The sequence below is a fragment of the Pollicipes pollicipes genome, unplaced genomic scaffold, assembly GCF_011947565.3.
Source record: "Pollicipes pollicipes isolate AB1234 unplaced genomic scaffold, Ppol_2.1 Scaffold_2555;HRSCAF=2994_pilon_pilon_pilon, whole genome shotgun sequence".
NCBI classification, from domain to species: Eukaryota; Metazoa; Arthropoda; class Thecostraca; order Pollicipedomorpha; family Pollicipedidae; genus Pollicipes; species Pollicipes pollicipes.
The window spans coordinates 2323977-2343590 of NW_023596136.1; the positions used below are offsets into that span (position 1 = coordinate 2323977).

General features: G+C 64.4%; 1 protein-coding gene across 1 annotated transcript in view; it reads left to right on the forward strand.

Moving 5' to 3' along the window:
* bs (serum response factor blistered) overlaps positions 1-19614 on the forward strand; it is a 46044-nt gene that overhangs the window by 18881 nt on the left and 7549 nt on the right. The window contains exon 3 of the mRNA XM_037233174.1: positions 18472-18658. Coding sequence (XP_037089069.1) covers positions 18472-18658 — 187 coding nt within the window. The remainder of the gene's footprint in view (positions 1-18471; positions 18659-19614) is intronic.

Here is a 19614-nt window from a genome sequence, read left to right on the forward strand (position 1 = left end):
CCTGCACTGCATGTCGTCATCTAGCCGCCGGCTGTCGCTGGCTGTGCGCCTAAAAACCGGCCGGTAGAGGCACGCCGTAGGGTTCTGTGCGCTACGCGCTTTGTGAAGAATCAGGGCTGAATTCGCCACGTTTGGAGTGCAGTGTACACAGGATTGATGAGTATGATGTAACAGCGGAGGCGAGACGAGCATGCCCCTGACCTCCCAACCGTGACGCCGAGTCCAGTTGGGCTCTCCGTATCGCGAAGATGTCGCACGTGTGGCGCGCCCGACAGACGGTCCTCCGCCATACGGAGCACCCGTACCGCCGAAGAGCGCCCGAGCGGCGCCCCACGCGCACCCCGACCGGCCGGCGGGCCCCTCCCCTATCCAGGTCCGCCCTAATTAGTCTGGTTTATGCATAACCGGCGCCAGCGATAAATGTCCGTCGTGTTTATGGCCGATTTCGAAACTTGCCGCGCGCTATTTGGGCGAAACGGCTCGCCACTCTTTGCGCGGCCATACGCTGCTCTAATTGATAGTGTACCCGACTATTTATGGTCGCGGCGCCCGCGCAGCGGCCGGCTACCGCGCCGTGCAGCGTCGCTGCCGTCGATTGGTATTGAAATCACCCACTCCGTATTCACGTGCAGCGCCAGCTTTGATTAAGCACGGGATTTATGTGTCACTCGGCCGGCGCTGGCCGCTGCCAACCGGTGCTTACGCGGCGCTTCACGTCGGCGGCGGCGCCTGCCGACCTGCGCACCGACGGGAGGGGGCGGGCGCCGGGCGGAGCGCTGACCGGCGCGTGGCCCGGCGCCGCCCGTTGCCGCCCGACGCCGGCCCGCGCACCCGAGATGAATGGTGCGGCCGGCCGGACGGCGCCCGCCGCCGCTGAATCGCCTCATTTGTAGCCGGGCCGGGTGACAGCGCGGCGGCTAATGGGCGTCCGATCGGCGCGGCGCGCGGCCGCTGACGGGATCATTTCTCAGCGGCGGCCGCGCGCAGCGCCGACGCCGCCGATTATGCGACCCGTGCCGGTTTCATGTTTTCAATTTCACGCCCAAATCGCCGGCGAAAGGTGGCGAACGGCCGGTCGAGCGGCCGGGCGCGGCCCGGCTGGGAGGGCAGCCGGGCGGCCGGCTGCCGCGCCGTCCGGACAGCGCGAGGTGTCGGTCCAATGGGCAGCCCTTCATCATCCGGGCGCGTTTTTTCTTCGCCTCATCCGAGATAACAGCGCATGATCAGCGTCCCGCTGCTGTGTTTGGCCGCGCCGGGGCCTTATACGGCGTTTGTGAGCGGCGCGGGCCCGATAGCCGGCGCCGGCTCGTGCCGCCGCGCCGCAGACGAGCGTCGTTTGTAACGGGCCGCCGATGGTATCGCCGTCGTGTCCGGCGGCCGCGTTTCGGGGTGGCCGCCGCCCGCGACACCTGGCGACGGCGCCGCGTCCTGCCGCCGTGATAGCGGCGACGGCAGGTTGGGAGAGACACGGGCGGCGGTACGCCTCCTCGAGACACCGCCAGCACGCCCGGCGGCAGTCGGCCGCCTCGGACAGCCAGCGACAGGCCAGCTGCACCCATTCGCACTCGGTACCGGCACACTGGAATCAATTCGGACGCATCACTCTTTTCCATCAAACCATTTTGCGACGATGTCCCTTGGAGTTTGCAAAAAACACACATCTACAACCCTCTCATTCGCAAGGCCAGGATGGGCGCCTGCGCCCTTGCCACGTAGCAGCCGTTTTCCGTGCACATCCTTCGCATTAGGCCCCCCCCCCCCCGCCGCTTTCGGCGGATGCCAGCTGTGGACCGCCGCCGTCCCGTCGGCCGGTGACCCCCTGTCGTGGGTCGGCCAGCGTCGGCCTCCTCCCGACGACCTTCCTGAAGAGGAAAACGCCCGACCTGCCGCCTCGTGTCGCTGTCGCGGTACCTGGCGGCGGAAAAACGGCTCACGGCGCCGGGCCGGTTTAGGGAGGGGGGAGGGGGGGGGGGGCGCAGGACGAGCGCCATCCGTCCGGGTCCGGCCGGGCGCGGCCTAGGAAAGTGGGCCGCCTCCGATTTTTCGCCATGCGGCCCATTGTTGGACGGTGGGTCGCGTTTTAGCGGCGGCAGTTATCGGGTCGTGTAGTGCATTACCCATCGGAGGAAACACGCCACGCCGGCACGAGGGCGCCTGAAGCCGGCCGCCGGTCGGCCTCGCGGCCCTGCCCGACTCGGCGTCCTCGCACCGCACGTGCGGCCGCTCGGCGCGCTGCTGTCAGCTCCTGGAGTGCCAGCGTGCAGGTGAAACTCTGCGCCGTCCTCGCGCGGCACCGTGCCCCAGCCGGCGGACGGTCGCGGATCAGCGCCGGCCGGCTGTGTCAGCGGGTCCGCGCGCTCGGTGGCGGGGGCGCGACCGGCGCGCTCCGACCCGGCGCGGCCGGCGGCCGGCCGGGCGGCGCTCATGACCGCGTCGCCATTAGCATAGCGCGGCGGCGGCCGCCGCAACACGGCCATAACCGGTCAGCGAGCGGCCGGCGCGCGCGCCGCGCCGCCGCCGCTGTCCTCCGCCGCCGTATAAGGCGCGGCCAGATCCAATTTTCGGGGGATTTATCTGGCCGCCATCGGGCTTGCAGCGGGCGTGACTCAGCCCCGGCCAGGTAGCCGGCGCTGTGGCGCGCCGGCCGCCGACACCATGAATGGGCCGGAGGACGCGCGCGGTCTCTGCAGCGCGCCGCCGCCTTATATGGCGCCGGACGAGCAGCTGCAGTCAGTGTGGGCCCGGCCCCCGGCCACCGCACGGCCGGAGCTGGTCAGACGTGTTGTGGTTGCGTCACACGAGCCGTGGCCAATCTTCATCGGGTGTCGATGTACCGTTTTCCGTGCGAGCTGTTGCTGGGCGGAATTGAACCGGGACCGGGGGACGGCCGGGGGACGGAAAAGGCGTTCTCCCGCGCTTAGCAGACAAGCGGTCTCCGTTTGGGGTGAGACGATTGATGAATTAAAAACAAGGTGTGCTTTCTGATGATTTCGTTGTCGTCACCTAAAATGGGTATTTGTCCCCTGATTGTGGTGACGTGGCCACGTGTGTCCGCTAATCAACCGATCAACTCTCGAGCAATAACGAGCGCAGCTGACGGGTGGAGGGCGGGGTGGGCGAGCCGTATCCGGAAGTGGGAGGGGGGAGGGGTCGGCCGCCGGTCCGGCCGCTGCCCGGCCGGGTCGCGTGGTCGGCCGTCGCCGCCTGCCGCGGAGGGCGCAGATCTGCCGCAAAAAGGACGGCGCGCCCTCCAAATTTAGCCGGCTCGCGCCCGGCCCGGTCATAAAGAGATCAACAAGAACTGGTCGCTCCCATCTTTGGCGAGTGTGCTGACCTAGGCCAAGCGCGGGGCGGCGGGGCCGGGGCTGGGGGGCGGCGCGCCCCAGTCCGGCCTAGTATTACAGAGTCGGCCACCTCCTCAGACCGCCTGCACCCGGGGTCGGGCGCACACACCTCACGCTCGGAGCGTCCGGACGCAACACAAATCAGCCGGTGTATCGCACACAGAGAGCGTCAGTTGACACTTGCAGGGCAGTTGAGAGCGTCAGTAGACGTCGGCAGGGCAGTTGAGAGCGTCAGTAGACGCCGGCAGGGCAGTTGAGGGCGTCAGTAGACGCCGGCAGGGCAGTTGACAGTGTCAGTAGACGCTGCCGCGCCCTGAGCCGGCGATGGAGGCTGGGCTGACTGGCACCTGACTGGACCCCGTATTACGAACCCGTGCGCCCCACACGCTCCCCCCCCCCCCCGCTTTAACCCGGCCACCGTGGCGCCGCGCGAAGGTCGACCACTACGGACGCGGCCCCTCCCCTCCCCCCCTAGTGTAGATCTGTCGCTCGTACATGCGACTCGCGGACGATCGTTGAATTGTTTGAGTTTATTCTGTTTTTTTGTGGTTGTGTTGAGATCTTGGAACTGTGCAGTCTGTACTTTAAGTTTGTTTGGTTTTACGTTTAGTGTCTAGTGTTAACGGTTAACCTGCAGCGACCTGACTGATGGCATAAGGTGTTGTTGATTCTTCCTGTATCTAACATAACGGCAAATATATGCGGAGGTAGAGTGGTGCGCATGTTACGGACGACACATCGGTCAGCTGGTGTGCCGGGTGATGTTTCTCGGTCCATTGCGACTCGTTAGCATGAGACGTCCCTTGTACAAGGATATCTTGATAAAGATATGAAAAACGCTGGGAAAAGATAAGACATTTTCCCGCACTCGCCAAGGAATAAAAAAGACGTCTTGCACGCGGCGCCGGACGACATAAATCCGGTTTGCGTCATTGCCAGTCAACTAGCAGTCGCCACGTGATCTTACCAGGGAGCCAGAACATTGTAGAAGCATAATCTGAAGAAGGCATTATCAATGCTCACAGTAAACTGAGCTGGTGGGGCACGTTGTCATCGAAGGAAAGAAAATACATCCTTAAATCCAGGATGATTTTGTCCTTGCAGCATTTACATCTGTGGTATCACGCGTTTCTTCACTCAGATTTGTCACGAAGCGTAGCTCAGGTCATGAGGTCGCTCGCTGGGCTCAGAGACAAGGTTCATGCATGCTTGTATTCCATTTCATGAACAAATGCGCACCAGTACAGCCGTAATCTCGGGAGGCACGCGAAGAGACCGGACTTCGACGACGTAGGTCATCATGCACACTCACGGCCACAGCCATGCACACTAAATACTTCATTTCCCGTTTTTGACAGCCGGTACAAACCTATCGGCGGAGGCTTGACGCGCGGTCAGAGCTGCGCCGCCGCCAAAAAGCGCGCCACGCGCCGCGCGTTCCGAGGTGGCGGCCACGCTTTGCCACCGGCGGCCGCCGACAGATAGCCTCTTGTGCTGACGACGGGTCTCCGGGCTCGGCGGGCCCGAGTATGCGCAGCGCGTGCCGTCAGGGCGGGCGGGCGAGCGAGCGCGCGCGCGCGCGCCACGCGCCGAATGAATGAACGCAACGCGTCGCTGGGCCGGGCCGGGCCGGGCGGCGCGGCACGTGACTGAACTGGCCGAGCGCCTCCGAGGCGGGGATCGGGATCTCTGGGTCGCTATCGGGGAGGCGCGTGGCCAGCGCGCCGACGACGCGTCGATACCATCGGGCCAGTTTGGCCGGTCTTCACTACGTTATCTGGCGACAGCTTCGCTTATCCTGTTTTGGAGGCACGCTCTTGCGTGACCGTATGGATTCCAGAAAAGTGGGCCGTGTTTGTTACGGTGACCAGCTGGGAGGCGCGGCGATGGGCGCGCATTGCACTGCTCGGGTTTACGGTGAAATTTGGGTTGGTTCGTTGTTAGTGAGACTCAGAGATTCGTATTCTCTTCCTTTTTCGCACTCAATTTGACCTGAGTTCGATGTGTTCGTTGTGCGTCGCGAGCCGATATCGGGAAGGCGCACTGTTCACCAAACATTCAGACATTTTATTTTCCTCCAAGCAAAATGAAATGCGTCAAACGTATCTTCCACACCGCAAACGAGTGCTGGAAAGCAGTAAAGAAGGCTGATTTCTGATCGTGCCACAACACGGCTTGATATCGAAAGGTCGCTGACGCGTTCGCACTTCGAATTCAGCCGCGCCAATTCATCGGCTGCATTTCCATAGCGCGCGGCGGCAAACAGGCGATGGATCACGCGCGGACGTGGCGCGGCGTGATCTCGCACTGGCCAATTACCCGGCGCCCGCCCCCGTCCGGCTGCCGCGCCGCCCGCCGAGCCAGCGCGCGGGCGGCAGCGCACCGAGCGGCTCGCGGGTGTCGGCGCTGAGCGATCGGGGGGTGGCGGGATGCGGGTGCTCAGCGACGGGGAGTGTCGGCACTGGGTGGCCAAGCGGGTGCCGCGATCAGCTGGCGGAGTGCTGTGGCAGGGAGTGATGAGTGAGAGAGTGGTCGGAGTAACGGGGCGGGAGAACGGAGGAAACCGGGAAATGCCGATGCCGGCAGGCTGGAGAGCTACTGCACTGGCGCCGCGTGATCGGCAGGTATCTGGTACAGGCAGTAGGGACCGCGAGGTGCCGGGTACTGAGTCTCAGTGAATGCAAGTTGTTCCGACGGTGTCGCTGCGTTACCCGCCCCCTGGGATATGCTGTCGCTCCCAGACGGCACCGGAGGACCCGGGTGACCCGGCTGTGGCCTGGGAGCCAGGTGGTCCCTCCCGGACCAAACGGGAACCGCCCGTTGGCCGGCATTGCGTGGGCGACACCGGTTGGAGGCGACGGGCCGAGTCGGCCGCTGAAGCCGTTACCGGTAGCTCGGTGCCGGCGGTACCTCGAGTCGGGGCGAGTCCCCGCTGGCGAGCGCTAGGGCTGGAGCTCCGTCCCAGGAGCGGCCGCGCCCGCCCTGGAAGCCTGGCGACTGCTCCAGCAAGGAGCCATAGCCCGCCGGAGAAGGAGGAGCTGCCTCCTCGCGTGGCGAACTTAAGACCGCAGTGAGTGGGCGGTCGCACACCTGCTCGGCGTTCAACCAGCAAGGGCGAGGCGCTGGGGAGAACAGATAGCATAACCCTGCAGCGCAATGAATGGTGTGACAGGCGCGCATCGCTGTGACCCCGCCCCCCTCGGCCCCGCCCGAGATCGCCACCGCACTCTCGCAGGCGTCAGCTGGCGTGATGAGTGGTGGGCGGTGCTCAGATTGGCGCGGCTGCGAGTGCAGTCGCTCGGCTCTGCCGCTGCCGGCTCCGCCGCCGCCTCGCGACCGGCGGCCGGCGGCTGGCGGAAAAGGCGCGGGTCGTATTGGTTTTATTGACGGGCGGCCGGCTCGGATGGCGACGCCCCGCAGTGGCCGCCGCCGCCGCCGCCGGCCCCGCGCGGCGACGCAGCGCCCGCTCCGCCGACACGCTGCTTACGCTAATTGGCTGCTTACACGGCCACGGCGCGTCCGGACGGCGCCGGCGGCGCATAACGCATGCCCGGCCGGCCGGCATTAGCATGCGGCGGGCATTAGCGGGCCGATGATGAACTGCCGTTCAGGGTAACGCTTATCTAATCGCCGGCCGATCGGGCGCTCGATTTACACATATCGTTTGACACGGCACCCGCGATCGGGCCGGCGAAAGTTACACGGCCGGGAAACCAACGGCGCTGACAGAAATCGGCGGGATATAAATCGTCGCGGCCGGTACACAGGCGCTGATGAAGTGAATAACAGGCGCGGCGGCAGGTGGGCGTACCGGCGCGGCGATTGAACACGGAGTGGCATAATTGGCGTGGAGCGCATCTGTTAGGCGGACGTGTGAGCCACGAGTATTGACGTTTTCACGCGCAAAACACACAGGGATGTGCAGTAACCTGCACATCTAAAACGTGCACGCTTGTGCGGAGGGATTAATTGAGACGCGCATGGCATGGTGTTTGTCAATTTCCGGGTGGGCCAGCCGCCTCTCTTTTCGCCATATCTATATGGACAACACAGCCACATGCCGCTAAACGCTTCACATCCGTCCAAAGGTTTCTCATCCCGCCAAACGCTTCACATCCTGCTGAACGCTTAACATGCTGCTAAATGCTACACATCTCGCTAAACTCTACAAATATCGCTAAACGCTTCACATTCCGCTAAACATGCCGCTACACCCCTCGCTAAACTAACACCTCACATCTCAGCACAGCAACGCACGACACCGGTTCACACAGCGCACCGCCTCACTCTGTCTCCGACCACTGTGTCGTGTGACCCCGACACTGGTGTCCTGCCTACGCACGGTCCGCGCCTGGCCGCCGCTCTTGCCGCGGCGAGCCCTGCACGTGCGCGCGCTGCCCACCGTCCAGCTGGACTGTCAACACATCCGATTATCGTCGGCGACCCCGGCTATATACGCTTACCTTATTTGGCGTTGGCCTCCGCGACGTCACTGCTTGGAGCGGCGGCGGCGGCGCTGACTGGCTGCCGGCGCTCGGGGGGCGGAGCCTCGCCACACGGCCCAGAATGGAGACGGCGGCCGGCGCGAACCCGCCGCCCTTCCCGGCCCTTGCACTTGTTAGGGTCGGCGGATTGTTGCGGCGGGGGATGTAATCCGGCGCTGGTTGCCGCCGGAGTGAGATCCGGAGACTGTCGGGGGCCTGGCCGCAGTCTCCGGCCGGTGCTCGCTGTCGTGCGGCGGCGAGCGTCCGCTCGTCCGCCGTCCGCCGCGTCTGGATGCTTCGGCGTGGAGGCCTTCCCCTCTCGTCGTCTTGTCTGGGAAGGTCTTCACTCGGTGTCACCTTGTGTCTGTCCGGAGGCGCGGGTGAAGAGGCTCGGAGAGATTTTGATGGCACGCCCGCTGATGGTTGTCACGAGGTGAAGCCGCTACGCCGTATTTCTGGTGCCATCCTTGGAAGCCGGATGCCATTGGGGGGAGGGGGGTGACACGCTCCAGTGTCGTGCTCACCAGGGCCCCAGCCGGCGCCGGTGCTGTCTTCGGACCGAGCCAGGCTCTCGGGAATTAGTGTCAACCTTGAGCCATTTCCACGGGCGATGCACGGCTCAGATATGTCGAATCTTCGGTCGGCTCCCGTTGTTAGACGCGCGCAGGGCTGTTTAAAGCACAGTGTCGTTCGCTTAGTCTGGGCGATCTCATTGGATGCTGGAGTGGGGTATTCCACGAATGCTGGCACTGATCCTCGGAAGTCATGCCTTCAGACGCCATAGTGTCTGCCGAAACTCACTGGCACGCTCCGACGATATCACGGCTTGACTCGCTTCCTATCTCGGCGTGGTGCTGGTCGGAGTGACGTGAAGTAATGGCGTCGCCTCGCGAGTTGGCTGAACATTGATGTGGGATGGACCACTTTCCAGCTGCTGCGCCGGCCAACTGGGACATTCTGACATGACATTTTGTGAAACAGTTCACGTAGCCCAGAAACGACCCGAAATCCCGCCGAGGCCACCCAGATTTCCATTTGCATCTTGTCGAGTGTGACCTTTGTTATTCCAAAACAGTCCAAACGTGGTGAAAGCTGCTCGCGTGTTTGCAGCTGCACCGTGCATATAGGTGAATGCAGACTCAAATTGCACGCTTCGTTGGCAAACATCGCGAACGCCAGGCTGAGCGAAAATGAGAGACTGAAGCTAAGGGCGATACAATCATACGCGTGCCCTCAAAATGTGTGTAGCTGAGGCGAAAGGGCACGCTCCTATGTGGCAGCCTTACATTCCAGCGTCGCCACCCTGTCGACGTGTCCCAGTCCGTGTACTGTTACAGTTGGTTCTTCTAATATTGGGCTGCCACAGTTATCTCAGCACCACTTAAACTATGATGTTGAACGCGTGACTGCCACGGTGCCCTGTTGCGGTTGGTACCCTGTTGGTGATGGTGTCTTGTTGCGGTTGGTGTCCTGTTGGTGATGGTGTCCTGTTGCGGTTATTGCTCTGTTGGTGTTAGTGTTCTGTTGCGGTTGGTGTCCTGTTGCGGTTGATGCCCTGTTGGTGTTAGTGTTCTGTTGCGGTTGGTGTCCTGCCGGTGACGGTGTCCTGGTGCGGTTGGTTGGTATTCTGTTGGTGATAGTGTCCTGTTGCGGCTGGTGCCCTGTTGGTGATGGTGTCTTGTTGCGGTTGGTATCCTGTTGGTGGTGGTGTCCTGTTGCGGTTGGTTGGTATTCTGTTGGTGATGGTGTCCTGTTGCGGCTGGTGTCCTGTTGGTGATGGTGTCCTGTTGCGGTTGGTGTCCTGTAGGTGTAAGTGTCCTGTCGGTGACGGTGGCCTGGTGCGGTTGGTATCTCGTTGGTGATGGTGTCCTGTTGCGACTGTTGTATCTGTGTTGTAGCTGTGCCCTCTTGACGTTACACGGTCACAGTTACGCCCCCGCCACAGCCGTAACACTGCATTACGTTCCTCCTGGAGCTGTATTGCTTTGCTCATCTTCACTGCCGTAGTGCTACTGCTACCGTGTTGTTCGCGCCGCATGTGAACCGCCAGTTGCCTCATTCACCGCAGTTGTGTATAGCTTCATATGTCTCTGGTCGCATTGGTTCTACTTACGAGCTGTGTCTCCCTGTCACAGTTATGCCGCTGTAATGTCACTTTGTTACAGCTTACTGCTGTGATCTCTCACTTTCCCATTGGGGTACTACTGCGACGTCTCCCCCGGCGTGGTTCAAGGGGGAGGGCATCACATGGGGGATAAATTTTGCTGCCGTAAGAGTGAGGTAGGAGTCGGGTTCTGGTAAGCGATGCACATGGAAATGTGCGCATCATTGTACTTCAGTCGGTGATTTTTGTCTTTGCCTGTGTGACCCTGCGGTGAGTCAGAAACTCTGCCACATTTTTCCGTTTTGCCCCGTGTACTCAGAAAAACCTGTGTGGAATTGAGCACTGCAGGCACCGGCTATCTAAGGCACCAGGAATGTAGCAACCGCGTCCATGCTAATTTTCAAAGAGTCAATTTAGTTTTTTTCCGTGATGTTGCCCCCTGTTGCTAAGAGGCATCCGTGTCTAGTGATGCCAGGGCCACACGGACCTGGATACGTTGGATATATAATTTCCATAAACCGGACGGTGCTGTCCGTCCATGCCGTGACACATGACGGAGCAGAGGGGAGTCGGGGTGTGTAAGCGTCCCATAGACCGGACGGTGTTGTCCGTCCATGCCGTGACACATGACGGGGCAGAGGGGAGTCGGTGGGAACTTGTGAGCGTGTCCGAGCTGACAGGTCAACCATTTTCTTGTTACCAGCTTAGGGGTATCGCGTGTTGATAAGTAATAGGATGGCCTGTAATAAATGCCATTCTTATATTTCATTGGCACAGTATCTGGCTGCACAGGTTGACTGGGTGGTTAGATAGAACAGCTCTCCGCGCAGAGATAAATGCGCGTATCGAGGCGCGCATATTTTTGCGATCTTACCGTGAGCAATATATGCACCCATCATTGTGAAACAGCAGCACGCCAGAGCCCATCAGTGGATGCCCACGCTGCCTTGTTATAACTACCGAATTACATCACGTAGTCCCCCTAAATTGTTAACCACAGCATGCAATGGCACGCGGGCTGCAATTTACCAATCGGCAGTAATACGCTGTTACGTCACAAGAGGCGTTGAATGCGGCGCGAGTGTAAACGCGGACGCTTCGTTAGCGGGAGGGCAGAGATGGCGAATTACGGCCCCTTTCCCAGCCGCTACAGTTTTCTAGTGTTCGCTTCCCCCCCCGCCTTGCCGTCATGTTGCTGCATTTCTTTCGCGCCGCGGTTGAATGCCGCGTGATGCATACTGCTGTGTGCGAATTAAACAAACACTCAAAGAAAACAAAACAACAAAACAACAAAAAACACTGGAGATTTATGCCAGCTACAACAGCTGTTTCTCTTCGCTGGGGTTGTGTTGCTGTAGTCGTCTCTCCTCACCACAGCTGCCATCGCTGCATCTGTCGCGATACGCAGTCGTCCAGCCGCTGTAGCCGGCGTCTGTACCGCAGCAGTGGAGTCCTCACGCTGCCGACCGGCCTGTGCTAGCGCTCGGCTGCAGACCGTCAGATGGTGGGCCAGATCGCACCGCCGCCGTCTGGCCGTCACCTGACCCGGAAGCGACCGCGGCTGGGGCCGGGGGCCGGCAGCGGGGCCCGCGCCGCCCTATCGGGTCATCACGCCCACTGCGCCACTGCACGGCGGCCCCGCGCTCGAATCGCCGATGACCGCCGGCCGCGCCGTGCTCTCGCGCCGCGCTGGCCACGAGCCGGCTCCTCGCGCGGGCCTGATCCTGCGCAATGGCGTGTGGGGACCACATGCCGGCTGATCTGGGTAGTTATGGGTGCAGGGCGACAGTGCATGTCCCGGCGCGTAAGTTGATCGCAGTCCCGGCGGCTGCGGCGCTGTAATCCTGCGTATTCCCGCGTCTCCTCGGCGACTGTGGGCGCCTCGGGCGGCGGTCAGTCGCAAGCAGGCCGTGGGAGCCGGCTTACCGCGCCGAATCCCGGATCCGGATCCGGATCTACTTGCGCGTGGCGTAACCCGGCGCCGGAGTCGGGAGCTCTCTGGACACGCACGTCCTGGCCAAGCGGCGAGGGCGGGGCGGAGGATCCGCCGGCGTGCACGCGGCCGGCCCGGTCCCTGGGCGGGGGCGGCCGCCGCCCTCCGAAATGGATGATGAAGGATACCCGCCAGAGCCGGCGCGCGGCGCTGAATAATTCCCGCCATCGATTCTCATCGGTTCACGCCGCCAGTTAGTCAGCAACTATTGCCAATCTCCATGTTAATGGGTGTGCGCGCGGCGGCTGGGCGCCGGTCATCTGCACGCCCGTGATCCCGATCGGGGCCGGTGCCGGCTGGGGACGCGGCGTGTCGCCGGATGGGGCCCCGGTGCGGCGGGAACCGGACACGCTTAGATGTGAAGGCAGCTCTCGGGACGCTGGTGTCGGCGCGTCAGTTGTGGGTGATTAAGAACACACAGGACGTGCCGGTAGGCGGGATACTTCAGATGTCAGTGTATCGGTGTTGATACGTAAACGAAAGACTGCCGTGCAGATGTGCTTCTTATTGAGGACTGGGAATATGTGCAGCCCACTGCTGCCTTCGGGTTACTTGTGATCCCAAGCAATTGACGTCTTGGTTGTTTGATTTGTATTTAGACAGTCATCAAGTTATCCGGAACTGCAAATACCTGAAACCGCGGAAGTGCTTCTTATCCGTGCTTTGCGGTGAAATCAAGTTGTTCTGTGCGATCCATGTCATGGGCACTATATGACTGCGCAGCTAAAGCGCCCGAAAGGTGCAATAAATAAATAACTGCGCGGCGGCCGGGTATTGGCGATGGCCGCATTGTTCGGGTGCCCGCTTTGCATGGGCCGTAGCCAGCCTGCACACTGACTGATTAGGGGGTGGGGTGGGGGTTGGAAAGTCTCTCCGCTCAGCCCATCTCCGCGCTGACATCGCCCGAGGGCTGTGTTTGTCGCCGTGCTGGCCCTCCGCGCCGGACTGCTGGTGCGCTGTCGGAGCCCGAGTCGGCCGAATGATCCGGGCCCGAAGTCGCCCGACTGGTCGGACCAGCCGCTCTCCTCCGAGTCCGTTACCTCCTCCAGGCAGGCTGAGGGGCCCCACGGGTGTAGAGGCCCTCTTAAGTTCAATTATGATCACAGGGCTCCGTCAGGTCCGGGGTGTGCTAGCAAGCGGGATCCCTGGGGTGGGTTCTCTTTGAGAGTTGCTGGCCCAGCTCAGGCAGGTGCTGACGGGGCTCGGTCAGGTGAGAGGGTGCGCTGGCGGCACTGACGGGTCTGTCTGCTGTCCGGAGTAGAGAGTAAGGGTGGCCTGCAGTAGGCGGGGTCAGGGAGTCCGATGACGGGACGGGCCAGGTACGCGGCCCGCCGCCGGGAGTCGGAGCAGCCCAGAGAGCTCAGTCAGGTCGGACAGTGCGCCGGCCGGGGGCCGGGGTCGCCGCCGCTCGTCACGGCTCGGCAGCGGTCCTGTTGTGACCGGCCGCCCTCCCGCCGGCCTTCGCCGACCGATCGCCAGCGTCCAGCGCGCTGGCATACAACCGAGCCGGCATTGTCGCCGGGCGGCGGGCCTTGTGATGGTAATGGCCGGCGCTGCTGGCCGCGCCGCCCCGCCGCGCGCGCCGCCGCCTCCCTGTGCGTGGGCCCGCGGCCGCCGGCGGCGAGGGCGCCGCGCCGCGCCGCGCCGCGTGACTCACCGCTGGATGAGCGGCCGCTGCAGCCTTACATGGCCAACACAAAGTTCAGCAACGCCTTTTTTGGGGCGGCGGCGGCGGCCGCGCGCGGCCGGCCCGGAACCTGTTGGCCTTGCTGGCCGCGACTCGACCACGCCGGCCGGCCGGGCCGGGCGCACACCTGGCACGGTCAGGCGCGCCCGGCGGCCGCCGCCACGCCGCGGCCCGCCCGCGCCACCGCCGTCGGCTCCGGCGCCGTGCAACGCGTCGGCCGGTACCACTCGCGTCGGCGTCGGCGGCGGCGGCGCGGCGCTAGGGCGCGGCCGCGCGCCGGCGGCCGTCGGGTCCGCGGCGAGGGTCATCGTCCAGCCGTGTAATGTATGCTGTCAGTAATTCACGCGGTAATAGCAAGCAACTGACGCAGCTCTGTGCGGCCATCGCTCCACGTCGGGCCGGTGTGGCGGACGCTGCGTGCGGCCTCGGTCGCCGCTGCACGGCCCGGGACGGTCGGCCGGCCAGCGGCGGCGCGGCAACGCCCCCCTGTCGGCCGGCCGGGCCCGCTGACGGCTGGGGGCGGCGCGCGCCGGCCGCGCGCACGCAGCCGGTGGTTTGGACCGCCAAACGGCGCACCGCCCCCGTGTAATAGCGGCGCTGGCCGGCCGGGCGGGGGCCGCAGGGTCGGCGCCGACCGACCTCGGCAGGCGCCTCCTCGAGCCGGCGCGCGCGCGCTGGTCCGCCGCGCCGCGGCGGCTGCAGCGCCCCCCGGTGTCGCGGATAAATCATCGCGCGGGGACGCGCCGTAACGGATGGTGTCATTAGCGTCACATATGACCGGTAATTGAGGTGTAGCGCCCATTATGTTTGCCGATGCGCTGTCGCCGGCTGATGAAGCCGTGATTGGGTTTTGTTTGCGGCCCGTGCCGTGCATGCCGAGTGCGGCGCGCTGTGGCGGCGTGCTGGGCCGTGCAGAGGCGGCCGCGGCGCGCGCCGGCCGCCCGCCGCGGCCGGCGATACCGATCTGGGCATCCGGCGACACTGTCCTGCAGGCCGGTGCCCATTAGGCGACTCTTGTCCTCTCGTCACGCGGCCGGCCGCTGATCGGGCCGACAGCCGACCGGCCCGCCGCGCCCGGCGCCACACAGATACGGCCACGTCCCTCGCTGGTCAAAACAGGTGCCCGCCGCCCACGCGGCCGACCGGGCCAGCCGTCATACAGAACAAGCCCGGCCCGACAGGCCGCCGCCAGTTCCGGGTCGCCCTGGCCCGGGCTGTGACTAAGCCGCCGTTTGTCTCGACTTCTATGACTGACCGCTCTGTCCTGGCTCTGAAGCGCTGTTCCGTTTCGACCCTGCATCTGTGACCAAGTGGTCTTTCCGACGCATGCGTGACTGATTTCTACGTCGCACCATGGGACGGACTGCTCCGTCGTGGTGCGCCGACCGCTCCGTCCTGATTTGTGACCGACTGTTCCGTCCTGATTTATGACGGCCTGATGTGCGCTGCTACGTGTGGAAACGGCCCCAGAGACCGGCCTCTTCTGCTGCAGCTGGCCGGCTGTAGGAACAGACCCCCGCAGCGGCCGGAAGGGCGGCAGGCGCACCGCATGCCAATGCGATGCGGCGGGGCTCGTCCTCCGAGGAGGCCCGCTCCGGTCGTCCGTCCGGGGACTGTCGGCCGATCCACCTGTTCGTCCTGGGGCTGTCGGCCGCTTCTCCTGTCCGTCCCGGGACTGTCGGCCGATCCACCTGTTCGTCCTGGGGCTGTCGGCCCGCTCCTCCTGTTCGCCCCGGGACTGTCGGTCGATTCTCCTGTTCGTCCCGGGACTGTCGGCTCGCTCCTCCTGTCCGCCCCGGGACTACCGACCGCGGGTACCGGTAGTTCAGTGATTAAGCTGTGCGTCTGGACAACCGGAGGTATGGGTTTCGATCCCCCGCGGTCCCCGCCCTTCCGGTCAGGACGAGAGGCAGGCCACACCATATGACCTCAGTAGCTGAGTGCGTCGTAAAGCCCAATGACGACGATGAAGGCTGTCGACCGTTTCGCCTGCCTGGCCTGAACGTTGAATGGTTCTGTGTGTGTCGGAGACGGGCGGCTCATCATCATTGCCGTCGCGCACTGTGTGCGGCCCGACTGGACGCATCGTCCGTCGCTGCGGCGCTGTCCACCGCTGCTGCGCTGCTGTCCAGCGGTGGCGGCGTGGCCCTTGTGCTCACGTCCGAGATGGATGTGCCGTCCGCCCCGAACGCACGCACGTCCGTCTGCGGCGGCGCCACCTGCCGCACGGCCGCTGCAGGGGCGTCGCCCCACCCCGTCCAGCGCCGCGCCCCGCCCCGCTGGAGGCCGCCGTGTGACGTCATGGGCTACGGTGACACGGAGGTGCTCAGCCTCCCCCGGTATAGGCCCGCGTGCCCGCGGGGTTCTGCATGGCGGCACGTCGGCCACGGCGCGGCGGTCGGCGCCGGACTGTTGGTGGTCCGGATAGCCGCCGGAGGGGATCGCGTCGGACTGTTGGTGGTCCGGATAACCGCCGGAGGGGATCGCGCCGGACTGTTGGTGGTCCGGGTAGCCGCCGGAGGGGATCGCGCCTCGCTGCTAGTGGTCCAGATAGCCGCCGGAGGGGATCGCGGCGCCGCCGGTCGGGCCTCTCGCGGCGTAGGCGGGACGAGAGCCTTGTGCTGTGCGTAGCCTTCGGACCGCGTTGTGCGACGGGTTTTCGGCGGTTCGCCGGAGTCGCCGGTGCTGCTCTCGGTGCAGCCTTGACCCGTATGCGAATGAATTAGCCCACTGACGGCGCTTGCAGACTGGAGGGCGGTGAAAGGCTGCTGCTTCGAACATCCAGCGGGGCCGGCTTGCCGGGCCCTGCACGCTCTGCCGCACGGTCAGCCGATCATATCGTCGGCTCGGAACCCACGCATATCAAATGCTGCCAATGTAAAAAGGTGAAAGTCTGTCCACCGCCTGGCAAAACTGATGGGACGAGACGACCGCTTTGTGGCGACGCCGCCGTCTAGTGCCCGCGCGCTACCTGCTTAAAGTTGACCCAGAAACTACGGAGGGGGCGTATTCCTTTGCAACGGATGCCGCCTGTCCCTGCCTGCCCTGTCGACATGGTACGCCTCCCCCGCCCTCCCCCCCCCCCCCCCCTCCAGTGGGTCTCCCAATGTGTTCCTTCATGTTCTCCCATGGGGAGGCAAGTGCCCCAGTCGTCTTGAAATGTAACGTGGTGCATGTGGCATTGCATGAAAAGGATGGGACGACATAGAACATTGTCTTTTCATTCATTCCCTTGCCCCCATCCCCTCCAGCAAATCATCAGGCGGTGACGCCGGCTGCAGTCTCCCGCGGACGTGGCTTTCTCGCCATGTGATTGGCCGACATCAAACGAGTCTAGCCCACCTCATGCACGAAGTATCTCCAATGACGTCAACATGCCAGCTCCTGCATCAGCTCCCGGCCAGCCAGTGTGCGCCATCCCCGCCAGCCGACGGTCTTCCCCGGCGCCGCGGCCGTCGGCCGGCTGGCCGCCGCGTATGGTGGCCCGGCCGCAGCTCCGTATACGGCGCGCGCGCGGCCGCCGCCATACCGGATCAGGTTGCCCTTTAGGCGGCCGGTCACAAATAGCGCGCCGGGCGGCCGACGGGCGCCGCCGCCGGTTTCGGTTAATTTTAGTCGGCGGCAGCGCCCTCACGCGGCCGCCCGCCTCTTGGCAGCGCCCTCACGCGGCCGCCCGCCTCTTGGCAGCGCCGCGCCGCGTCGGGCTCGACGCTGCCGACGCCGACGGCGGCTCCTTGTGCCGGCCACGCGCGGCGGCGGCGCGACCGACGCGCGGGCGGCGGTGGAACTCCCGGGCGGCCGCTGGCCCGGGCTGGCTGGGAGGCGCTGTGGGGGGCTGCGGACAGCGGGGGTCTGTGGGGGGTGCGGTGGGGTGAGGTGTCAGGCAGCACGCACCGGATGCCGAGCTTTCGTCATTTGGCTGCACCAGGCTTAGTTCGCACATTGTGGCAACGATAGACTTGTCTTAGGATCCGTGGACGGGTCAGTGGTTAACAGGCATTTGGGATTAATTTGAGTACGCATGCCTTGTAGTTAAAGCAGAGCGAGTGTGCCGACTCCCATGGCGTTCCTGCGCCAAATGGGGATATATTGCTGCGCGTTACACGTTCTGAATGAAACATGCCTTGCGGCGTTTAAAATGTCATTTTACAGCTTTTGGCCCACCACGAGCTTCGCATCGCTTTATCATCGTGTTACTCATCGCTGACTTCGGCCCCTGCGCACGCGAGCTGTGCACGCCATGTGTTTATTGTGTAGTGGCATGTTGCTCTGTCCTGTGATGTAAGTTAGTTTATTTGTGTTGTTTTGGCCGTGTGCCACGGCCAATATCGTTGAACAACAGCCATCGGACACGCTAGCGCGCGACTGGCAATGGGAGCAATAACACTGCACCGCACGGCTTCACTGCCGGACAATGCGGCTCACCTTATGTGGATATGTGTAATGCGGTCACGCGTCTGTTGCGTGTGCGCTGCGCGGTATGCATGTGGCTATGGCACTGCCCTGGCCTGACGGTTTCCTAGCTTGTCAGCAGCAGTGCTTGCTGACCGGTTAAACCCATGTGGTGTAATTCACCGGCGCCGTTCGCTGCCGGCGCGGCTAGTTCGCGATGGCCCATCCATCCGGCCGGCCGGCATTAACAGGCCATCCGGTGTCGGTGCCCCGCTGATGGACGGACGTTGCGCCCCACCTGAGCACGTGGCACAGAGTGTGTCTCCGCCGCACCCCCGCAGAGCAGCACCTTACCGCTGGGCGGCCGAACAGGGGGACGGGCCCCTGACGCTCCCCAGCGGAAGCAAATGGATCTCTGTCGTTCGCCACCGTGGATACGCGAGACAGCGTTGTTCTCCCGCCCGCAGGAGTACGAGGAGGAGGAGGAGGCCGAAGAGGAGGAAGACGAGGAGGAGGGCCCCTCGGCGCGCGGCGGTGCTGGTGGCGGTCGTAGCAGCAGCAGCAGCAGCAGTAACGGCTACCCGCGCCGGGCGGGGCCCGCGCCGCCGGCGCCGGCCGGCGTCAGCCTCTCCCCGGCCGCCGCCAGGAGTATCGGTAAGCGTGCGCAGTGTCGGCCGCCGCTGCAGCGGGCGCCACAGCCGCCGTTCTGGGGCCGCAGCAGGCGCCGGGCCATCCGCCGTCATGGTGACTGCCACAGCCGTCACCGCGGTCGTGGCAGCTGCTGCTGCTGCGACGGTAGGCGGCCGGTGACGGCGCCGCGCTGGCCGGCGTCCCGCCAGCACCCCCTGTCGGCGGACACGGGCCGCCGTCCGCACTGTCGGCGCGGCGGCCGTCCGGCGATGAATCGGCCCCGGGCGCCGGCCGACGCGGCGCCGCGACGCCGCCGCGCTGCAGTCACCGATACGGCGCCGACACGCGGTCCGGGCCGGCCTGTCAGCGTGAGGTATGACCGCGACGCCGGCCGGCTGCACGCGCGAGGTCGGCGGCGCTGTTCGGCGGTCGCGCCGAGCCGCTCGGCGCGGGAGCAGTTGGCCGGGCTTGTGCTGTAGCACTACGGCACCAATACGCTTCCGTTACTGCGCTTGGGGCACAGCGTTTGGCTTATGAAATGGACCCGGGCAATAGGTTAAACTGTGGGTGGCACATGCTGTTTATGCAAGCCGCCCTTAGTCAATAACATCACTCTTAGAGCCCGTTTGAGGGCCTGGGGCGCTGGCGGCCGCGCATGATCAGCATCGGCTGTTGCCACACTGCCGTTTTACGAGCGGCGCCCCGTTAGCACGTGGTCGGGCGGGTGGCACTGGCGGCGTGCGGTCGGTCACGCCCCGTGTTTATGGGGCCGCGGCTGCCGACTCCGTCATCGCAGTGGCTGCTGCCGGCCGGCCGGCAGGCCGGTACCGTGCTCAAGTGCCGGGGTGCCAGATCATGGGCTGGGCGGGCCTGCGGTGTGGCCGCGCGGTCGCGGTGCCCCGGCCCGCTCTGCGGTCGGCTCCGGCGTCACAAGGTGCCCGGACGCACGTGGCGAGTTACGGCGAACATTCTCCAAACTG